Below are 21,684 nucleotides of genomic sequence, written 5' to 3'. Positions count from 1 at the left end.
AGTCCCTGAGACCAGCATGCCTGGAGTTGGGAGTCCACCAAGCATTCCTGGTTAGTTAGTTAAAACGTGTTCATCTTTAATTCCCTCCAGCTGGCCGTGTCGTCCCACGAGAACGCCACGCCCGTCAAGCTGGTGCACAACGCCGCGGGCCACCTCAATGGGCCCGCGCGCACCATCGGAGCCGCCGTCATCGGATACCTGGGTAAGACACGCCCCTTTACCTGTCTGTAAGACACGCCCCTTTTACCCGTCTGTAAAACAACTGCCCTTTTACCCGTCTGTAAAACAACTGCCCTTTTAACCCGTCTGTAAAACAACTGCCCTTTTACCCGTCTGTAAAACAACTGCCCTTTTAACCCTTCTGTAAAACAACTGCCCTTTTACCCATCTGTAAAACAACTGCCCTTGTACCCGTCTGTAAAACAACTGCCCTTTTACCCATCTGTAAAACAACTGCCCATTTACCCCGTCTGTAAAACAACTGCCCTTTTACCCGTCTGTAAAACAACTGCCCTTTTACCCGTCTGTAAAACAACTGCCCTTTTACCCGTCTGTAAAACAACTGCCCTTTTACCCGTCTGTAAAACAACTGCCCCTTTTACCGGTCTGTAAAACAACTGCCCCTTTTACCCGTCTGTAAAACAATTGCCCCTTTTACCCGTCTGTAAAACAACTGCCCTTTTACCCGTCTGTAAAACACCTGCCCTTTTACCCGTCTGTAAGACAACTGCCTTTGACATGAAAGGGTTTGGGAACCACTGTCATAGAGCATGACCTTCCCTCTCCTGCCACCAGGGGTGCGTGCCTTCGAGCCCAAGCCCGTGGCCACCAACCTGCAGTTTGTGGGCGGGGCGGCGGCCATCTTGGGCCTGGTGGCGATGGCGTCGGACGTGGAGGGTCTGTATGCGGCCGTCAAGGCCCTGGTGTGTGTGGTGAAGAGCAACCAGCTGGCCAGCAAGGAGATGGAGCGCATCAAAGGATACCAGGTCAGAGACACTGACTACACTACCCAGAATGCACCTCCAGACACCTAGCTCCTACACATAATATAATGCCCGACGTTCAGATGTAAACAGTGAGTTCTGATCACATCGCGCCAGCCATGTTGGCGCTTGTTGTGAAACGTAACTGCTCCAAAAAATGGAATGGAAACAAGCCTGTTTTTATCTAGCATCAGTATAGTATTATAATGACTCAAATATTAAATAATCTGCATATCAGCGCCCCCACCACCTCAGGGCATTGTGGTACTGCAGCCAAAACTGCTTTCAAAGTCCAGAAAGAAATGACAAGGACTGGTTATATATCAGAGTGGTGATTGAGGCTCAAACCATTAGAAATAACTTTGAGGTTACCCTTAAAACTAAGAAAATCGCTGAAAGAATATATTTTTAATGACCGATGTAGTCACTATACGACCACAAATGTCCCCAAGAAACTAGCTATAGCCTATAGCCACCGAGTTTGCTATAGCGCTCTGGGAGAACAGAGCGGCTGAATTATTTGTTTTGATTAGGTGGTGAACGGTGCTGGTTTAACACTAGAAGGTCTGAGAGGTCTATAGAAGGCTGTTTCAACCAATCACATTGCTTCCTCGAAACGACCTGTTGTAGAATAAATATTAAAAGCAGTTTTTAAATGCATGTTATCTGCGCTTTAATACCAACTGTGTGTGTGTGTGTGTGTGTGTGTGTGTGTGTGTGTGTGTGTGTGTGTGTGTGTGTGTGTGTGTGTGTGTGTGTGTGTGTGTGTGTGTGTGTGTGTGTGTGTGGTGCGTGCTCAGCTGCTGGCCATGCTGCTGAAGAAGAAGCGCTCTCTGCTCAACAGTCACATCCTCCACCTGACCTTCTCCCTGGTGGGCACGGTGGACAGCGGCCACGAGACCTCCATCATCCCCAACTCCACCGCCTTCCAGGACCTGCTCTGCGACTTCGATGTGAGACACCACGACGACGACATGGCAAACACACCACAACCTGACCAGAAAGACATTAAATCTGTGATATGCACACTCATTCTCACACGGCAATCCTATAGTATTAGACACTCAGTCCTGAAGGTGGTTGGTAACGTCACCATGATGCCGATTTTGACCAAATAGTCTGGCGATGTCACTTCCGGTTTAAGGAACATCAGCATCCGGAACTAGCTTTGGACTGTGCCAGCACTATCAGATGTCCGGAATGCTAAGCGATCATTGTTTATTTTAACCCATTCTGAACGGGCACCCATTTTGGTGTCAGCATCATGTTATGCTTTAGCTATTTAAAAATAGCAGATCTACAAGCTCATATCGCGCCACCGAGTGGCGCGATACGAGCTTGTAGGTCTGCTATTTTTGAAAAAATCGAAGAACGACTGACATTTTTAGAATCTGATCTCAGGTCAGAATGGGTTCATCAGAACCAGTGTGTGTCCAGTGGAAACCTCGTATGAATCTGATCTCAGGTCAGAATGGGTTAATAACTAAGTCAAATTAAGCTCTAATCAAGCCCAAAATATCGCATTGTACGCAGCGATCACACGCGTGTGTGATCGACCGTGCACGCGTGGATTTCGTCCGGTTTTAGGTAGATTACATCGGCCGTTAGCCAAACAAGCTAAAAGTTGCTACATTTTGTTATATTGAGCTCCCGATTACAGGGGATTAAACGATTACGTCAATTATGTCAGTGGTCATAAGGGATTTATTGATTAATTACGTCAATTACGGCACTGGCCATAAGCCGGTTAATTTGACCCACTGACTAAGACCTGGAACACCTGAGCTTTTAACCATTATGTTATCATCATTACATAAAATAGTTTGTGTAGGACAAAAATAGACACTATATGGCCTCCATCTTGCGCCACCCTTATCCCTTATCTTATTTTGCCATTTTTTACTATTTTGAAAATCATTTAACCCTTGGACTACCAGTCCCAATTTTTTTGTTTGGGTAACAAATTGGCATATTTTTAATTCATCGTTTTAACATACAAGAAAGATCTGGTGGATTGAAGAGATGGTTTTTTTTTTCATTCATTGCAAATGTATTCTCTCGATTCGCCACCAGATGGCGGGAAAGCATCATTATGCTGATTTTGGCTAAAATAGACGGATCTTCCTAAGTCACTTCCGGTTCAACGATCAACAACATCCTGTAGTATTTTGACCCTAGTCAATAGCTTGGCTGGTCCGGATTGCTAAGCTAATGCTATATTTTTCATAACTAAGTCAAATTAACCTCAAATCAACCCCAAAAGATCGCAAAATATAAAAAAAATTACAGCGACGCACATAGAGACGGCGCGCGTGCACGATAGCGCACGATCACGCGGATTTCGGCCGTTTTTTGGTAAATTACATCCAACATTAGTGATATTAGCGAAAACATATTAATTTTTGCTCTTTTGACCCCGCGATAACTGATATTGATTGTCATTCCGTTTTTTCCGTTAACGGGAGGTTTAGATTTTTCGATTAATTCCGTTTTTTCCGTGAATTGTAGGCCAAGGGTTAAAAGAATGTAATAATATTGTAAACTTTAGAAGATTTAGTTTATTTTTTTATTTTTTAATCAGCCTCACGTCTAAATGGGTTATGTACTAATGCTAGTACTGTAATGACCTGTACTGTAATGGGAATAACACATGTCTCTAGTACTGTAATGACCTGCACTGTAATGGGAATAACACATGTCTCTCGTCTTGTCTCCCTCGTGCATCAGGTGTGGCTCCACGCGCCCTACGAGCTCCATCTGTCTCTGTTTGAACACTTCATTGAACTCCTCACAGAATCCAGGCGAGTGTCTTCTCTGTGTGTCTCTGTCTGTCTGTTTGAACACTTCATTGAACTCTTCTGTGTTTCTCTGAGATACTATCTCTGCACATCTGAAGGTGGTCAATATGTCGTTGCTTCATAAATCAGTGCTATTGATCACCCTTTAGTTAGTTAGTTAGTTGGTTATAGTTAGAGTGAGGTCTAGCCAGCACCAACTCAGGGTTCCTGTGTTGCTGCCCTCCACAATGTCCTCTTCAGCATCAGGTTCTGGATCGCTGCCCTCCACAATGTCCTCTCCAGCATCAGGTTCTTGAGCTCTGCGGTAGCCTCTGCGGTGTTGTTAGCGCTGTTAGTGCGTCTACATATAGGTGGTAGGGATGCCAGAAAGTGACCATCAGCCAAATTGAATAATCAACAGTTCTGCCGATTAATAATCGATTAATTGAACGATTAATCGTTGGTAGGGTTGGGTGACGATACGAATACATCGTCAATCGCGAATATACGAATCCAATCGCCGAATATTTTTATTAGGAGATTTCTCGGGGCGATTTAGCATGTGAATCAATTTGGCCCAGCAAAGTAGTAACAGCGGCCGGGTGGAAATCCCCCGTTATAATGGTATGCTCCCACAGTCCCCGCACTCAGCACTGTCAGCAGCCAGCATCGGGCACCGCGGCACGGCACTTACGGCAGCCTGGCTGGAAGCCGAGGGAGGCTGTAGCCTACATGTTGTTTAAGCTCCGGAGTCCAGACCCATGCAGTTTAATAATATACAGTCACAACAGAATGCACACTGCTGTCTCGTGTCTCATCACAATCCCAATGCGCCACCCGTGAAGTCGGGGGGGGGGGGGGAATAAAAAAACTGTCTACTAGTGTTAGTGTATAGGCACGGGGATCATTCATTAGCTTAGCGCTTAGCGTGTAGCCAATACTGGTGCAACCCACTGATTAAACTTCATCTCCGCCTGTAATCCAAGTTATTTTTATTGACAACGTGAACTAACCCCGACACCAGCGCTGAAAAACAGACTGATCTACAAGCTCTCAACGCCTAGCGAACGGAGCTGCGAAAACAGGCAGGACGCGGCGCCTTGAGAGCTTGTAGATCTGGCTTTTTTGCGACCTGCAGTGAGCTGTTCTCACTTTACTTTTATGACACGAATACATCGTCAATCGGCGAATATTGGTCAGACGATTGGCGGTTGAAAAGAATTGGCATATCGCCCAACCTTAATCGGTGGCATCCCTAATAGGTGGTGCACTCTTAACCCTCCCCTTTATTTTCCCGTAAATGTATTTGTCTTTGTATCTGGTGCAGATGTGTTTTGCAGTGGCGTTTCTTTGCTGCTTTTCTTTTTTTAAGTACAGCTTTTTTAATGACATTCATTGAACTCGGAAGATAGTAAAAAAGATATGCTCATTTGATTTGTCAACAGACATTAACTACAGTAACTAGACTAACATGAACTAGTGAAGAAGAGATCCAGTATGAGTAAAAGACCAGTCATTTTACACTTGCAGCCAAACTACAAGCCTGCGTTGTGAGCATAGACTGTAAAAGAATATGGACAAAGCGTTCTCCGGGTCTGATATGGACGTAAGATGAAGCCTGCCAGTAAATCGCCATCTTTCTAGATCCGTTTGGGCCCAGCTGGCCCATTGGCTGGCCCAGACAACGAGGCGGGACTTCCCCCCTTCTTCTTTGTTGGTTTTTATTTTGACTCGAGCGGGGGGGTGGTCCCGATCATAGACTGCAACAGTAGCCACGCCCCTCAGAACATGCGCAACTTTATGGTAATTCGTTTTTATAAATGGGACCATAATTTTCCAAAAAGAATATTATGACATTAGAAATGAGACTTTAAACTAGAGACTGGAAGCCGAAAGTATTCATGACCATGTTTATTAAGGTAATACAGTCTAGGTGAAGTCGGGCCCAAATACATGGACCTCTATGGAGCTATGGGGTTTTTTTGGGCCCAATGGCAGCGCCACAACAGGCCATTATATGAACTTTCAGGAAGTCAGGATTTCCTACTGGCTTCAGACACTATTGTCTTCACTGCCCCCCTGGTTGTGAGCCTATTTTCAGTAAGAGCGAAACCATCCATTACGACGGCATCGAGGCCTGCCAAAACACAATGTAGTCGACTAAAATATGACTCAAAACTAGATGAAAACAATTCACTAGACCACACGACTAAAACTAAACCCAACGCCTCTACACGACTAAAACTAAAACCCAAACACCTCTGCGTCGTTCTACACGACTAAAACTAAAACCCAACGCCTCTGCGTCGTTCCCACAGCGAGGCGGCCAAGAACGCCAAGCTGCTGAGAGAGTTCCAGCTGATCCCCAAACTGCTGCTGACCCTGAGGGACTCCTCGCTGTCGCAGCCCACCGTGCAGGCCATAGGCACCGTCCTGAGTCTGCTTCTACAGGGCTTCCCCAACCCCTACGACCTACTGAGGTACATATATACACCCCTACAACCTACTGGGGTACATATATACACCCCTACGACCTACTGAGGTACATATATACACCCCTACAACCTACTGGGGTACATATATACACCCCTACGACCTACTGAGGTACATATATACACCCCTATGACCTACTGAGGTACATATATACACCCCTACGACCTACTGAGGTATATATATACACCCCTACGACCTACTGAGGTACATATATACACCCCTACGACCTACTGAGGTACATATATACACCCCTACGACCTACTGAGGTACATATATACACCCCTACGACCTACTGAGGTACATATATACACCCCTACGACCTACTGAGGTACATATATACACCCCTACGACCTACTGAGGTATATATATACACCCCTACGACCTACTGAGGTACATATATACACCCCTACGACCTACTGAGGTACATATATACACCCCTACGACCTACTGAGGTACATATATACACCCCTACGACCTACTGAGGTACATATATACACCCCTACGACCTACTGAGGTACATATATACACCCCTACGACCTACTGAGGTACATATATACACCCCTACGACCTACTGAGGTACATATATACACCCCTACGACCTACTGAGGTACATATATACACCCCTACGATCTACTGAGGTATATATATATATACACCCCTACGACCTACTGAGGTACATATATACACAATACGACCTACTAAGGTACATATATACACCCCTATGACCTACTGGGGTACATATATACACCCCTACGACCTACTGAGGTATATATATACACCCCTACGACCTACTGAGGTATATATACACCCCTACGACCTACTGAGGTACATATATACACCCCTATGACCTACTGAGGTACATATATACACCCCTACAACCTACTGAGGTACATATATACACCCCTATGACCTACTGAGGTACATATATACACCCCTACGACCTACTGAGGTACATATATAAACCCCTATGACCTACTGAGGTACATATATACACCCCTACGACCTACTGAGGTACATATATATATACACCCCTACGACCTACTGAGGTACATATATACACCCCTACGACCTACTGAGGTACATATATACACCCCTACGATCTACTGAGGTACATATATACACCCCTACGACCTACTGAGGTATATATATACACCCCTACGACCTACTGAGGTACATATATACACCCCTACGACCTACTGAGGTACATATATACACCCCTACGACCTACTGAGGTATATATATATACACCCCTACGACCTACTGAGGTACATATATACACCCCTATGACCTACTGAGGTATATATATACACCCCTACGACCTACTGAGGTACATATATACACCCCTATGACCTACTGAGGTACATATATACACCCCTACGACCTACTGAGGTACATATATACACCCCTACGACCTACTGAGGTATATATATATACACCCCTATGACCTACTGAGGTATATATATACACCCCTACGACCTACTGAGGTATATATATATACACCCCTATGACCTACTGAGGTATATATATACACCCCTATGACCTACTGAGGTATATATATATACACCCCTATGACCTACTGAGGTATATATATACACCCCTACGACCTACTGAGGTATATATATATACACCCCTACGACCTACTGAGGTATATATATATACACCCCTATGACCTACTGAGGTATATATATACACCCCTACGACCTACTGAGGTATATATATATACACCCCTATGACCTACTGAGGTACATATATACACCCCTACGACCTACTGAGGTATATATATACACCCCTACGACCTACTGAGGTACATATATACACCCCTACGACCTACTGAGGTATATATATACACCCCTACGACCTACTGAGGTATATATATATACACCCCTATGACCTACTGAGGTACATATATACACCCCTACGACCTACTGAGGTATATATATACACCCCTACGACCTACTGAGGTATATATATATACACCCCTACGACCTACTGAGGTATATATATACACCCCTACGACCTACTGAGGTATATATATATACACCCCTACGACCTACTGAGGTACATATATACACCTCTACGACCTACTGAGGTACATATATACACCCCTACGACCTACTGAGGTACATATATACACCCCTACGACCTACTGAGGTACATATATACACCCCTACGACCTACTGAGGTACATATATACACCCATACGACCTACTGAGGTATATATATACACCCCTACGACCTACTGAGGTATATATACACCCCTACGACCTACTGAGGTACATATATACACCCCTACGACCTACAGAGGTATATATATACACCCCTACGACCTACTGGGGTACATATATACACCCCTACGACCTACTGGGGTACATATATACACCCCTACGACCTACAGAGGTATATATATACACCCCTACGACCTACTGGGGTACATATATACACTCCTACAACCTACTGGGGTACATATATACACCCATACGACCTACTGAGGTACATATATACACCCCTACGACCTACTGAGGTACATATATACACCCCTACGACCTACTGAGGTATATATATACACCCCTACGACCTACTGAGGTACATATATACACCCCTATGACCTACTGAGGTACATATATACACCCCTACGACCTACTGAGGTATATATATACACCCCTACGACCTACTGGGGTACATATATACACCCCTACGACATACTGGGGTACATATATACACTCCTACAACCTACTGGGGTACATATATACACCCATACGACCTACTGAGGTACATATATACACCCCTACGACCTACTGAGGTATATATATACACCCCTACGACCTACTGAGGTATATATATACACCTCTACGACCTACTGAGGTATATATATACACACACACACACACACACACACACACACACACACACGCCCATGCCCAGTGTAATGATGGATCTAACCTCATGTCTCCACCTCCAGGTTCGGTCAGTCCGTCTCCTCCACTCTATAACCTCCTCTCTGTCGCCCCCTACAGGTTCGGCCAGTTCATCTCCTCCACGCTGCACACCTTCGCCGTCTGTGAGAAGTTTGTGGTGATGGAGATCAACAACGAGGAGAAGATCGATGGAGGTACAGTACTATGTACAGTGTGTACAGTATTTTGGGGCTGCTACCAGATCCACCTCATCGTGAACCAGTTCAGAGCGTTTCCACTGGACATGAACCGGTTCAGAGCAGAACAGCTCCGGTTCTAGAACCAAAGGGCCCCGACACCGTGGACCCAGAGTTCTGACCCTTGTCTCTCTTTCTCCAGGTAACGACGAGGACTTTGGCGGTCTGCTGTCGGCCAGCCTCATCCTGCTGAGGAACAGACTGCTGGACATTCTGCTGAGGCTGCTGTTCACCAGCAAGGAGAAGAACACCGTCAACTCACAGTAAGACCCCCGCCCTATTACACTGAGACTACCTTCATTAAGACCCTCACCACACTGAGGCTACCTTCAGTAAGACCCCCGCCACACTGAGGCTGCTGTTGTGCACCTGGCCTACTGTAGGTACACAACAAAAAGCAGAGGATTCATACACACTTTGATGTGAAGGACTCCCAAATTAATTATGTATATTTGGACCGTTTCTAGTCATGCTTTCAAACTCTCCGCGGGTGATTGCAATCTACTAAGGATGTCCCGATACACTTTTTTCGTTCCCCATCCGATACCGAATACCGATATCAGTGTTGTGATCTGGTGTTGTGTTTATAGTTACCTAGCTATATATCTGGTGTTGTGTTTATAGCTATCTAGCTATATATCTGGTGTTGTGTTTATAGTTATCTAGCTATATATATGGTGTTGTGTTTATAGCTATCTAGCTATATATCTGGTGTTGTGTTTATAGCTATCTAGCTATATATCTGGTGTTGTGTTTATAGCTATCTAGCTATCTAGCTGGTGTTGTGTTTATAGCTATCTAGCTATATAGCTGGTGTTGTGTTTATAGCTATCTAGCTATATATCTGGTGTTGTGTTTATACTGCAGCTATCTAGCTATATATCTGGTGTTGTGTTTATAGCTATCTAGCTATATATCTGGTGTTGTGTTTATAGCTATCTAGCTATATATGATATCTGGTGTTGTGTTTATAGCTATCTAGCTATATATATCTGGTGTTGTGTTTATAGCTATCTAGCTATATATCTGGTGTTGTGTTCATAGCTATCTAGCTATATATCTGGTGTTGTGTTTATAGCTATCTAGCTATATATCTGGTGTTGTGTTCATAGCTATCTAGCTATATATCTGGTGTTGTGTTTATACTGTAGCTATCTAGCTATATATCTGGTGTTGTGTTTATAGCTATCTAGCTATATATCTGGTGTTGTGTTTATAGCTATCTAGCTATATAGCTGGTGTTGTGTTTATAGCTATCTAGCTATATATGATAGCTGGTGTTGTGTTTATAGCTATCTAGCTATATATATATATATATATCTGGTGTTGTGTTTATAGCTATCTAGCTATATATCTGGTGTTGTGTTTATAGCTATCTAGCTATATATCTGGTGTTGTGTTTATAGCTAACTAGCTATATATCTGGTGTTGTGTTTATAGCTATATAGCTATATATATGGTGTTGTGTTTATAGCTATCTAGCTATATATCTGGTGTTGTGTTTATAGTTACCTAGCTATATATCTGGTGTTGTGTTTATAGCTATCTAGCTATATATCTGGTGTTGTGTTTATAGCTATCTAGCTATATATATGGTGTTGTGTTTATAGTTACCTAGCTATATATCTGGTGTTGTGTTTATAGCTATCTAGCTATATATCTGGTTTTGTGTTTATAGCTATCTAGCTATATAGCTGGTGTTGTGTTTATAGCTATCTAGCTATATACCTGGTGTTGTGTTTATAGCTATCTAGCTATATATCTGGTGTTGTGTTTATAGTTACCTAGCTATATATCTGGTGTTGTGTTTATAGCTATCTAGCTATATATCTGGTGTTGTGTTTATAGCTATCTAGCTATATATCTGGTGTTGTGTTTATAGCTATCTAGCTATATATCTGGTGTTGTGTTCATAGCTATCTAGCTATATATCTGGTGTTGTGTTTATAGCTATCTAGCTATATATCTGGTGTTGTGTTTATAGCTATATATCTATATATCTGGTGTTGTGTTTATAGTTACCTAGCTATATATCTGGTGTTGTGTTTATAGCTATCTATCTATATATCTGGTGTTGTGTTTATAGTTACCTAGCTATATATCTGGTGTTGTGTTTATAGCTATCTATCTATATATCTGGTGTTGTGTTTATAGTTACCTAGCTATATATCTGGTGTTGTGTTTATAGCTATCTATCTATATATCTGGTGTTGTGTTTATAGTTATCTAGCTATATATCTGGTGTTGTGTTTATAGCCATCTAGCTATATATCTGGTGTTGTGTTTATAGTTACCTAGCTATATATCTGGTGTTGTGTTTATAGCTATCTATCTATATATCTGGTGTTGTGTTTATAGCAGACTCCTCACTCAAATGTGCACTTGCAGTTTGGGGAAACTCCAAAGCAAACTCCACATGATGCCCCAACATTTTATTTACCTGCCATAGTGTCAATATTCATATTCACCGATACCGATATAACCTGATATGACCAAATAAGGGACGATATAACGATACCTTTCCAATACCGACAGAGTATCGGGACATCTCTCTAACCTCCTCTCTGTCCCTATAACCTCCTCTGTCTCTCTCTCTAACCTCCTCTCTGTCGCCCCCTGCAGGGCGTGCGAGGAGCTGGTGCGGACGCTGGGCTTCGACTGGCTGCTGATGTTCATGGAGGAGCACCTGCACCACAGCACGGTGACCGCCGCCCTGTGGATCCTGGTGGTACTGCTGTCCAGCCAGGGCACCATGCAGCGCTTCAAGGAGGGCCTGGCGGGAGGCGGCTGGCTGGACCACACGGACGCCGTGCTCACCAACAAGATAGGCTCGGTGCTGGGTGAGTGGGGTCATAATGTACTGGACCAATAGGCTCGGTGCTGGGTGAGTGAGGTCATAATGCACTGGACCAATAGGCTCGGTGCTGGGTGAGTGAGGTCATAATGTACTGGACCAATAGAGCGTCGCAGTCCCGCCCCCTCGAGAGACCCGGAAAATAAATTGCCGTTCATTTTCCTCATAGGCATTTCTTAAAGTATTTATTTAAAGACGGTTACGCAAAGCCAAAGCCAACTCATGACACAATGTTTTGGCCTGATCAAATCATTAGAAAGAAGAAAATAAAGGCAGGAGACAACACGATTTGTTTTGTTTTTCTTCTTATAAATTATTTGATCGGCCCCAAAACATTGTGTTCATTGTCATGATTTGTCACGATGCGAGTTGGCTTTGTCCGCGGCGTAACCGTCTTTAAATAAATACTTTAAGAAAAGCCTATGGGAGAAATGCATTGCATTTCATTTCCTGGGCCACTCGTTGTTCTGAAAGGGGGAGGGACTGTGACGCTCTATAGGCACGGTGCTGAGTGAGTGAGGTCATATGTACAGTCGAGTGTCACCCACTTTGCATACATACATACTCCAGTGTTTTGGTGATCGCCTATCACCGCGGTGTAGTTTTTAACCCATTCTGACCTGAGATCAGATTCAAAAACATTCTTCTACATCCTGACAATTTTCTGAAAAAGCTATGTTTCTATGTCAGTCGTTCTTTCGATTTTTCTAAAAATAGCAGACCTACAAGCTCATGGGCTTGTAGATCTGCTGTTTATATATCACCCCGTTCACCGATTGGTCTAGATAAGTTGGGTAAACCACAGGGAGGTGGGGTCAATCCTTATAAGGACGTCACTATCGCGAGTATGATGGCCTCGACTCTTATCACCGTTTTAGGTGATAAGCTATTGTAGGCTATACGGTGCTGCGTTGCTACTTGGCTATTGTGTCATGACTCTTAAAGGCCTATTCATAGTCTGGATCTTCGGTGGTGAGGTGACCACTGAAATAACGTTGAGCGGTGGTGAGTAAAAACAGAGAGAAGGGCTGGAGCGGTGGCGGTGGTTTGCTCTTCACCGCGGCTCAGTGACGTCATGTTGTTGTTCGGTGGTCACCTCAGTGATGTCATGTTGTAGTTCGGTGGTCACCTCAGTGACGTCATGTTGTAGTTTGGTGGTCACCTCAGTGACGTCATGTTGTAGTCCGGTGGTCACCTCAGTGACGTCATGTTGTAGTTCGGTGGTCACCTCAGTGACGTCATGTTGTAGTTTGGTGGTCACCTCAGTGACGTCATGTTGTAGTTCGGTGGTCACCTCAGTGACGTCATGTTGTAGTTTGGTGGTCACCTCAGTGACGTCATGTTGTAGTTTGGTGGTCACCTCAGTGACGTCATGTTGTAGTGCGGTGGTCACCTCAGTGATGTCATGTTGTAGTTCGGTGGTCACCTCAGTGACGTCATGTTGTAGTGCGGTGGTCACCTCAGTGACGTCGTGTTGTAGTTCGGTGGTCACCTCAGTGACGTCATGTTGTAGTCCGGTGGTCACCTCAGTGACGTCTTGTTGTAGTTTGGTGGTCACCTCAGTGACGCCATGTTGTAGTTTGGTGGTCACCTCAGTGACGTCATGTTGTAGTTTGGTGGTCACCTCAGTGACGTCATGTTGTAGTGCGGTGGTCACCTCAGTGACGTCGTGTTGTAGTTCGGTGGTCACCTCAGTGACGTCATGTTGTAGTCCGGTGGTCACCTCAGTGACGTCATGTTGTAGTGCGGTGGTCACCTCAGTGACGTCATGTTGTAGTGCGGTGGTCACCTCAGTGACGTCATGTTGTAGTTCGGTGGTCACCTCAGTGACGTCATGTTGTAGTTTGGTGGTCACCTCAGTGACGTCATGTTGTAGTTTGGTGGTCACCTCAGTGACGTCATGTTGTAGTTCGGTGGTCACCTCAGTGACGTCATGTTGTAGTTTGGTGGTCACCTCAGTGACGTCATGTTGTAGTCCGGTGGTCACCTCAGTGACGTCATGTTGTAGTTCGGTGGTCACCTCAGTGACGTCATGTTGTAGTGCGGTGGTCACCTCAGTGACGTCGTGTTGTAGTTCGGTGGTCACCTCAGTGACGTCATGTTGTAGTCCGGTGGTCACCTCAGTGGCGTCATGTTGTAGTTTGGTGGTCACCTCAGTGACGTCATGTTGTAGTTTGGTGGTCACCTCAGTGACGTCATGTTGTAGTTTGGTGGTCACCTCAGTGACGTCGTGTTGTAGTGCGGTGGTCACCTCAGTGACGTCGTGTTGTAGTTCGGTGGTCACCTCAGTGACGTCATGTTGTAGTCCGGTGGTCACCTCAGTGACGTCATGTTGTAGTGCGGTGGTCACCTCAGTGACGTCATGTTGTAGTGCGGTGGTCACCTCAGTGACGTCATGTTGTAGTTCGGTGGTCACCTCAGTGACTTCATGTTGTAGTTTGGTGGTCACCTCAGTGACGTCATGTTGTAGTTCGGTGGTCACCTCAGTGACGTCATGTTGTAGTTCGGTGGTCACCTCAGTGACGTCATGTTGTAGTTCGGTGGTCACCTCAGTGACGTCATGTTGTAGTTCGGTGGTCACCTCAGTGACGTCATGTTGTAGTTTGGTGGTCACCTCAGTGACGTCATGTTGTAGTGCGGTGGTCACCTCAGTGGCGTCATGTTGTAGTGCGGTGGTCACCTCAGTGACGTCATGTTGTAGTTCGGTGGTCACCTCAGTGACGTCATGTTGTAGTTCGGTGGTCACCTCAGTGACGTCATGTTGTAGTTTGGTGGTCACCTCAGTGACGTCATGTTGTAGTTCGGTGGTCACCTCAGTGACGTCATGTTGTAGTTTGGTGGTCACCTCAGTGACGTCATGTTGTAGTTTGTTGGTCACCTCAGTGACGTCATGTTGTAGTGTGCTGGTCACCTCAGTGACGTCATGTTGTAGTTCGGTGGTCACCTCAGTGACGTCATGTTGTAGTTTGGTGGTCACCTCAGTGACGTCATGTTGTAGTCATTGTGTCAGACTATGTATGAGCCTTTAGTCGACTACGTACGTGCCATTGGAATGGGGAACCCGGGTTCGCTTCCCGGCCGAGGCTACACTATCACCTAAAAACTGGAGTATTTATGAGCCCTTTTGTCCCTTATCCTTTTCCATGTCTTGTTTCATGTGTTACTGTTAATTTTATTATTATTATTATTATTATCATAGCAGCGGAAGCACAGTCTCCTCTCTCTGGGGTGGTCTTGCGTCAGCGCTGGTCGTCTTCGCTCAGTAAACAGAAGGCGGCGGCGCGCTTTGTGCGCCGCAAGGCCATGCAGGGTGGGTCCACGCCACGGTACACCTCCTGGGCAGACCCCCTCACCCCCCACCTCCCCCCCCCCCACACCTCCCCTATAGCCCATACGCTTTGGTCCCCAATCCAAAAACACCCGTTGCTTCTCAAGAGCATGCTTTGTAGGGCTGCCGCTATCCATTTATTTATTATTTCAGCCATTATTTATCAATTTGCTTTTTAACCCATTTTTGGGGCGGGGACCCCTTTTTTGGTGTTAGCATTATGCTATGCTTTAGCACCCCCCCCCCTCATGCTTTGTAGTGAAAGGGCTAGCGCCGTGCGCTGGAGTGTTTGAGCTTTAGTCTCTTCAAGGTTCCTTTTACTTTAGCTAGATGAGCCAAACTCTACCATTCTGACCTTGTTGAAACCTCCCCCAAGCCACGGGTAGCAGTAGCTAGCTAGTAGCCTTAAAACCAACACGACCGGAGCAAACACGCCACGACGTCGTCACGTCCACCGCTGACTTCAAACCTCTCCCCCTCCCCTCCCCCCCCCCCCCTCCAGGCTTCAACGTGGGGCGCAGCGGTGCGGGCGGCGGGCGGTCGACGGTGCGCGAGATAAACCGCGAGGCGTGCCACTTCCCGGGCTTCCCCGTGCTGCAGACGCTGCTGCCCAAACACACCAGCGTGCCCGAGCTCTACTTCCTGCTCATGGCGCTCTTCCTGCAGCAGCCTGTCACGGAGCTACCGGACAGCCTGCAGGTACATGTTAGTACAACCTTTATTATTATTATTATTATTATTATTATTATTATTATTACAGACAGCCTGCATGTACATGTTAGTACACCTTTAATATTATTATTATTATTATTATTATTATTATTATTATTATTATTATTACAGACAGCCTGCAGGTACATGTTAGTACCCCTTTAATATTATTATTATTATTATTATTATTATTATTATTACAGACAGCCTGCATGTACATGTTAGTACACCTTTAATATTATTATTATTATTATTATTATTATTATTATTACAGACAGCCTGCATGTACATGTTAGTACACCTTTAATATTATTATTATTATTATTATTATTATTATTATTATTATTATTATTATTATTATTACAGACAGCCTGCAGGTACATGTTAGTACAACCTTATTATCATTATTATTATTATTATTATTATTATTATTATTATTATTATTATTAATATGCATGCGTTAAAATAACCCCTTCTACTCGCACAGCCACATGGCAATCTATTACACCTTGTGTGTGTGTGTGTGTGTGTGTGTGTGTGTGTGTGTGTGTGTGTGTGTGTGTGTGTGTGTGTGTGTGTGTGTGTGTGTGTGTGTGTGTGTGTGTGTGTGTGTGTGCGTTTGTCTCGTCAGTTTGACCTGGACTCCATCTGGACGTTCATCTTCGGCATGCCCGCGTCCAGCGGCTCTGCGCTGGTGGCGTCCATCCACAGCGTCTGCACCGAGGCTGCCTTCCTGCTGCTGGCCATGCTGCGGAGCATGCTCAACCTGGTAACAGACTCACCTTCTGTCAGTAGACCATAGGGCAGCATGCTCAACCTGGTAACAGACTCACCTTCTGTCAGTAGACCATAGGGCAGCATGCTCAACCTGGTAACAGACTCACCTTCTGTCAGTAGACCATAGGGCAGCATGCTCAACCTGGTAACAGACTCACCTTCTGTCAGTAGACCATATGGCAGCATGCTCAACCTGGTAACAGACTCACCTTCTGTCAGTAGACCATAGGGCAGCATGCTCAACCTGGTAACAGACTCACCTTCTGTCAGTAGACCATAGGGCAGCATGCTCAACCTGGTAACAGACTCACCTTCTGACAGTAGACCATAGGGCAGCATGCTCAACCTGGTAACAGACTCACCTTCTGTCAGTAGACCATAGGGCAGCATGCTCAACCTGGTAACAGACTCACCTTCTGTCAGTAGACCATAGGGCAGCATGCTCAACCTGGTAACAGACTCACCTTCTGTCAGTAGACCATAGGGCAGCATGCTCAACCTGGTAACGGACTCACCTTCTGTCAGTAGACCATAGGGCAGCATGCTCAACCTGGTAACAGACTCACCTTCTGTCAGTAGACTATAGCTCAACCTGGTAACAGACTCACCTTCTGTCAGTAGACCATAGGGCAGCATGCTCAACCTGGTAACAGACTCACCTTCTGTCAGTAGACCATATGGCAGCATGCTCAACCTGGTAACAGACTCACCTTCTGTCAGTAGACCATAGGGCAGCATGCTCAACCTGGTAACAGACTCACCTTCTGTCAGTAGACCATAGGGCAGCATGCTCAACCTGGTAACAGACTCACCTTCTGTCAGTAGACTATAGCTCAACCTGGTAACAGACTCACCTTCTGTCAGTAGACCATATGGCAGCATGCTCAACCTGGTAACAGACTCACCTTCTGTCAGTAGACCATAGGGCAGCATGCTCAACCTGGTAACAGACTCACCTTCTGTCAGTAGACCATAGGGCAGCATGCTCAACCTGGTAACAGACTCACCTTCTGTCAGTAGACCATAGGGCAGCATGCTCAACCTGGTAACAGACTCACCTTCTGTCAGTAGACCATAGGGCAGCATGCTCAACCTGGTAACGGACTCACCTTCTGTTAGTAGACCATAGGGCAGCATGCTCAACCTGGTAACGGACTCACCTTCTGTTAGTAGACCATAGGGCAGCATGCTCAACCTGGTAACAGACTCACCTTATGTTAGTAGACCATAGGGCAGCATGCTCAACATGGTAACAGACTCACCTTCTGTCAGTAGACCATAGGGCAGCATGCTCAACCTGGTAACAGACTCACCTTCTGACAGTAGACTATAGCTCAACCTGGTAACAGACTCACCTTCTGTCAGTAGACCATAGGGCAGCATGCTCAACCTGGTAACAGACTCACCTTCTGTCAGTAGACTATAGCTCAACCTGGTAACGGACTCACCTTCTGTCAGTAGACCATAGGGCAGCATGCTCAACCTGGTAACAGACTCACCTTATGTTAGTAGACCATAGGGCAGCATGCTCAACCTGGTAAGAGACTCACCTTCTGACAGTAGACCATAGGGCAGCATGCTCAACCTGGTAACAGACTCACCTTCTGTCAGTAGACCATAGGGCAGCATGCTCAACCTGGTAACAGACTCACCTTCTGTCAGTAGACCATAGGGCAGCATGCTCAACCTGGTAACAGACTCACCTTCTGTCAGTAGACCATAGGGCAGCATGCTCAACCCGGTAACATACTCACCTTACAATTTACAATTTAGGCATTTATCAGACGCTCTTAATCCAGAGCGACTTACAATAAGCAAGAACAAAAAAAGCATGGGAATACATCACATAAAAAGCATTTATCATGAAACATGCGTAAGCTAAGAAAGTAACAGTGGAATATCTATATAATGAAACTATACATCTATACTGCTATGCTATACATATGTACTATGACGTGCTATGACTACATACAATGCAATTATAGTGCTGTCTACATAACATGCTATAAGTCTGTATCAAATGCTATCTAAGTCGCCACACGACTCATTTGGATTCCATAGAAGCAGTGTTGATTTTGACAGCAAATTGTGCGGTGTGTGTGCGTGCGTGCGTGTCTGTTTCTGTGCGTGTGTGTGTGTGTGTGTGTGTGTGTGTGTGTGTGTGTGTGTGTGTGCGCCCCCTCCCAGCCCTGGCAGTCGGAGGAGGAGGGCTCCTGGCTCAGGGAGTACCCGGTCACCCTCATGCAGTTCTTCAGGTACCTGTACCACAACGTGCCCGACCTGGCGCCCATGTGGCACAGCCCCGACTTCCTGTGTGCCCTGGCAGCCACCGTCTTCCCCTTCAACATCAGGCCCTACTCTGAGATGGTAAACACATTTAACCCCTGGGCTACAATTAACGGATTGACGGAATGTCAATCAATGTCAGTTAGCTAGGGTTCAACGGAGCAAAAATTAGCATTTTTTTTTTCGCTAATATCGCTAATGTTGGATGTAATTTACCAAAAAACGGCCGAAATCCGCGTGACCGTGCGCTATCGTGCACGCGCGCCGTCTCTATGTGCGTCGCTGTAAATATGTGATATTTTGCGATGTTTTGGGGTTGATTTGAGGTTAATTTGACTTAGTTATGAAAGATATAGCATTAGCTTAGCAATCCGGACCAGCCAAGCTAGTGACTAGGGTCTAAATACTACCGGATGTTGTTGATCGTTGAACCGGAAGTGACTTAGGAAGATTTGTCTATTTTGGCCAAAATCAGCATAATGGTGCATTCCCGCCATCTGGTGGCAATTCGAGAGAATACACTAGCAATGAAAAAAAAAAAAAAAACATCTGTTCAAACAACCAGATCTTTCTATTAATGTTAAAATGATGAATTAAAAATATGCCAATTTGTTACCCAACTGGTAGTTGATTGGTAGTCCAAGGGTTAATACCTTCAACATCAGGCCCTACTCTGAGATGGTAAACACATTTAATACCTTCAACAGCAGGCCCTACTCTGAGATGGTAAACACATTTAATACTACCTTCAACATCAGGCCCTACTCTGAGATGGTAAACACATTAATACCTTCAACAGCAGGCCCTACTCTGAGATGGTAAACACATTTAATACTACCTTCAACATCAGACCCTACTCTGAGATGGTAAACACATTAATACCTTCAACATCAGGCCCTACTCTGAGATGGTAAACACATTTAATACCTTCAACATCAGACCCTACTCTGAGATGGTAAACACATTAATACCTTCAACATCAGGCCCTACTCTGAGATGGTAAACACATTTAATACCTTCAACATCAGGCCCTACTCTGAGATGGTAAACACATTAATACCTTCAACATCAGACCCTACTCTGAGATGGTAAACACATTTAATACCTTCAACATCAGGCCCTACTCTGAGATGGTAAACACATTAATACCTTCAACATCAGGCCCTACTCTGAGATGGTAAACACATTAATACCTTCAACATCAGGCCCTACTCTGAGATGGTAAACACATTAATACTACCTTCAACATCAGGCCCTACTCTGAGATGGTAAACACATTTAATACCTTCAACATCAGGCCCTACTCTGAGATGGTAAACACATTTAATACCTTCAACATCAGGCCCTACTCTGAGATGGTAAACACATTAATACCTTCAACATCAGGCCCTACTCTGAGATGGTAAACACATTAATACTACCTTCAACATCAGGCCCTACTCTGAGATGGTAAACACATTAATACCTTCAACATCAGGCCCTACTCTGAGATGGTAAACACATTTAATACATGCAACATCAGGCCCTACTCTGAGATGGTAAACACATTAATACTACCTTCAACATCAGGCCCTACTCTGAGATGGTAAACACATTAATACCTTCAACATCAGGCCCTACTCTGAGATGGTAAACACATTAATACTACCTTCAACATCAGGCCCTACTCTGAGATGGTAAACACATTAATACTACCTTCAACATCAGGCCCTACTCTGAGATGGTAAACACATTAATACTACCTTCAACATCAGGCCCTACTCTGAGATGGTAAACACATTTAATACCTTCAACATCAGGCCCTACTCTGAGATGGTAAACACATTAATACTACCTTCAACATCAGGCCCTACTCTGAGATGGTAAACACATTAATACTACCTTCAACATCAGGCCCTACTCTGAGATGGTAAACACATTTAATACCTTCAACATCAGGCCCTACTCTGAGATGGTAAACACATTAATACTACCTTCAACATCAGGCCCTACTCTGAGATGGTAAACACATTAATACTACCTTCAACATCAGGCCCTACTCTGAGATGGTAAACACATTTAATACCTTCAACATCAGGCCCTACTCTGAGATGGTAAACACATTTAATACCTTCAACATCAGGCCCTACTCTGAGATGGTAAACACATTAATACTACCTTCAACAGCAGGCCCTACTCTGAGATGGTAAACACATTTAATACCTTCAACATCAGGCCCTACTCTGAGATGGTAAACACATTAATAATACCTTCAACATCAGGCCCTACTCTGAGATGGTAAACACATTGAATACCTTCAACATCAGGCCCTACTCTGAGATGGT

General features: G+C 44.9%; 1 protein-coding gene across 1 annotated transcript in view; it reads left to right on the top strand.

Annotated features, from left to right (window-relative positions):
• The window catches only part of LOC310867236 (WD repeat and FYVE domain-containing protein 3-like), a 212,651-nt gene that overhangs the window by 105,092 nt on the left and 85,875 nt on the right, over positions 1 to 21,684 (top strand). The window contains 11 exon segments of the mRNA XM_083777127.1: positions 91 to 202; positions 796 to 986; positions 1,784 to 1,936; positions 3,711 to 3,784; positions 6,079 to 6,240; positions 9,268 to 9,362; positions 9,547 to 9,667; positions 12,027 to 12,244; positions 16,089 to 16,291; positions 16,929 to 17,066; positions 19,262 to 19,441. Of these exon segments, the coding sequence (XP_083633253.1) occupies positions 91 to 202; positions 796 to 986; positions 1,784 to 1,936; positions 3,711 to 3,784; positions 6,079 to 6,240; positions 9,268 to 9,362; positions 9,547 to 9,667; positions 12,027 to 12,244; positions 16,089 to 16,291; positions 16,929 to 17,066; positions 19,262 to 19,441 (1,647 nt within the window).

The sequence above is a fragment of the Protomyctophum parallelum genome, assembly GCF_964188405.1.
Source record: "Protomyctophum parallelum genome assembly, chromosome: 11".
NCBI lineage: Eukaryota > Metazoa > Chordata > Actinopteri > Myctophiformes > Myctophidae > Protomyctophum > Protomyctophum parallelum.
This window is presented reverse-complemented; position numbering and strand designations above follow the sequence as displayed.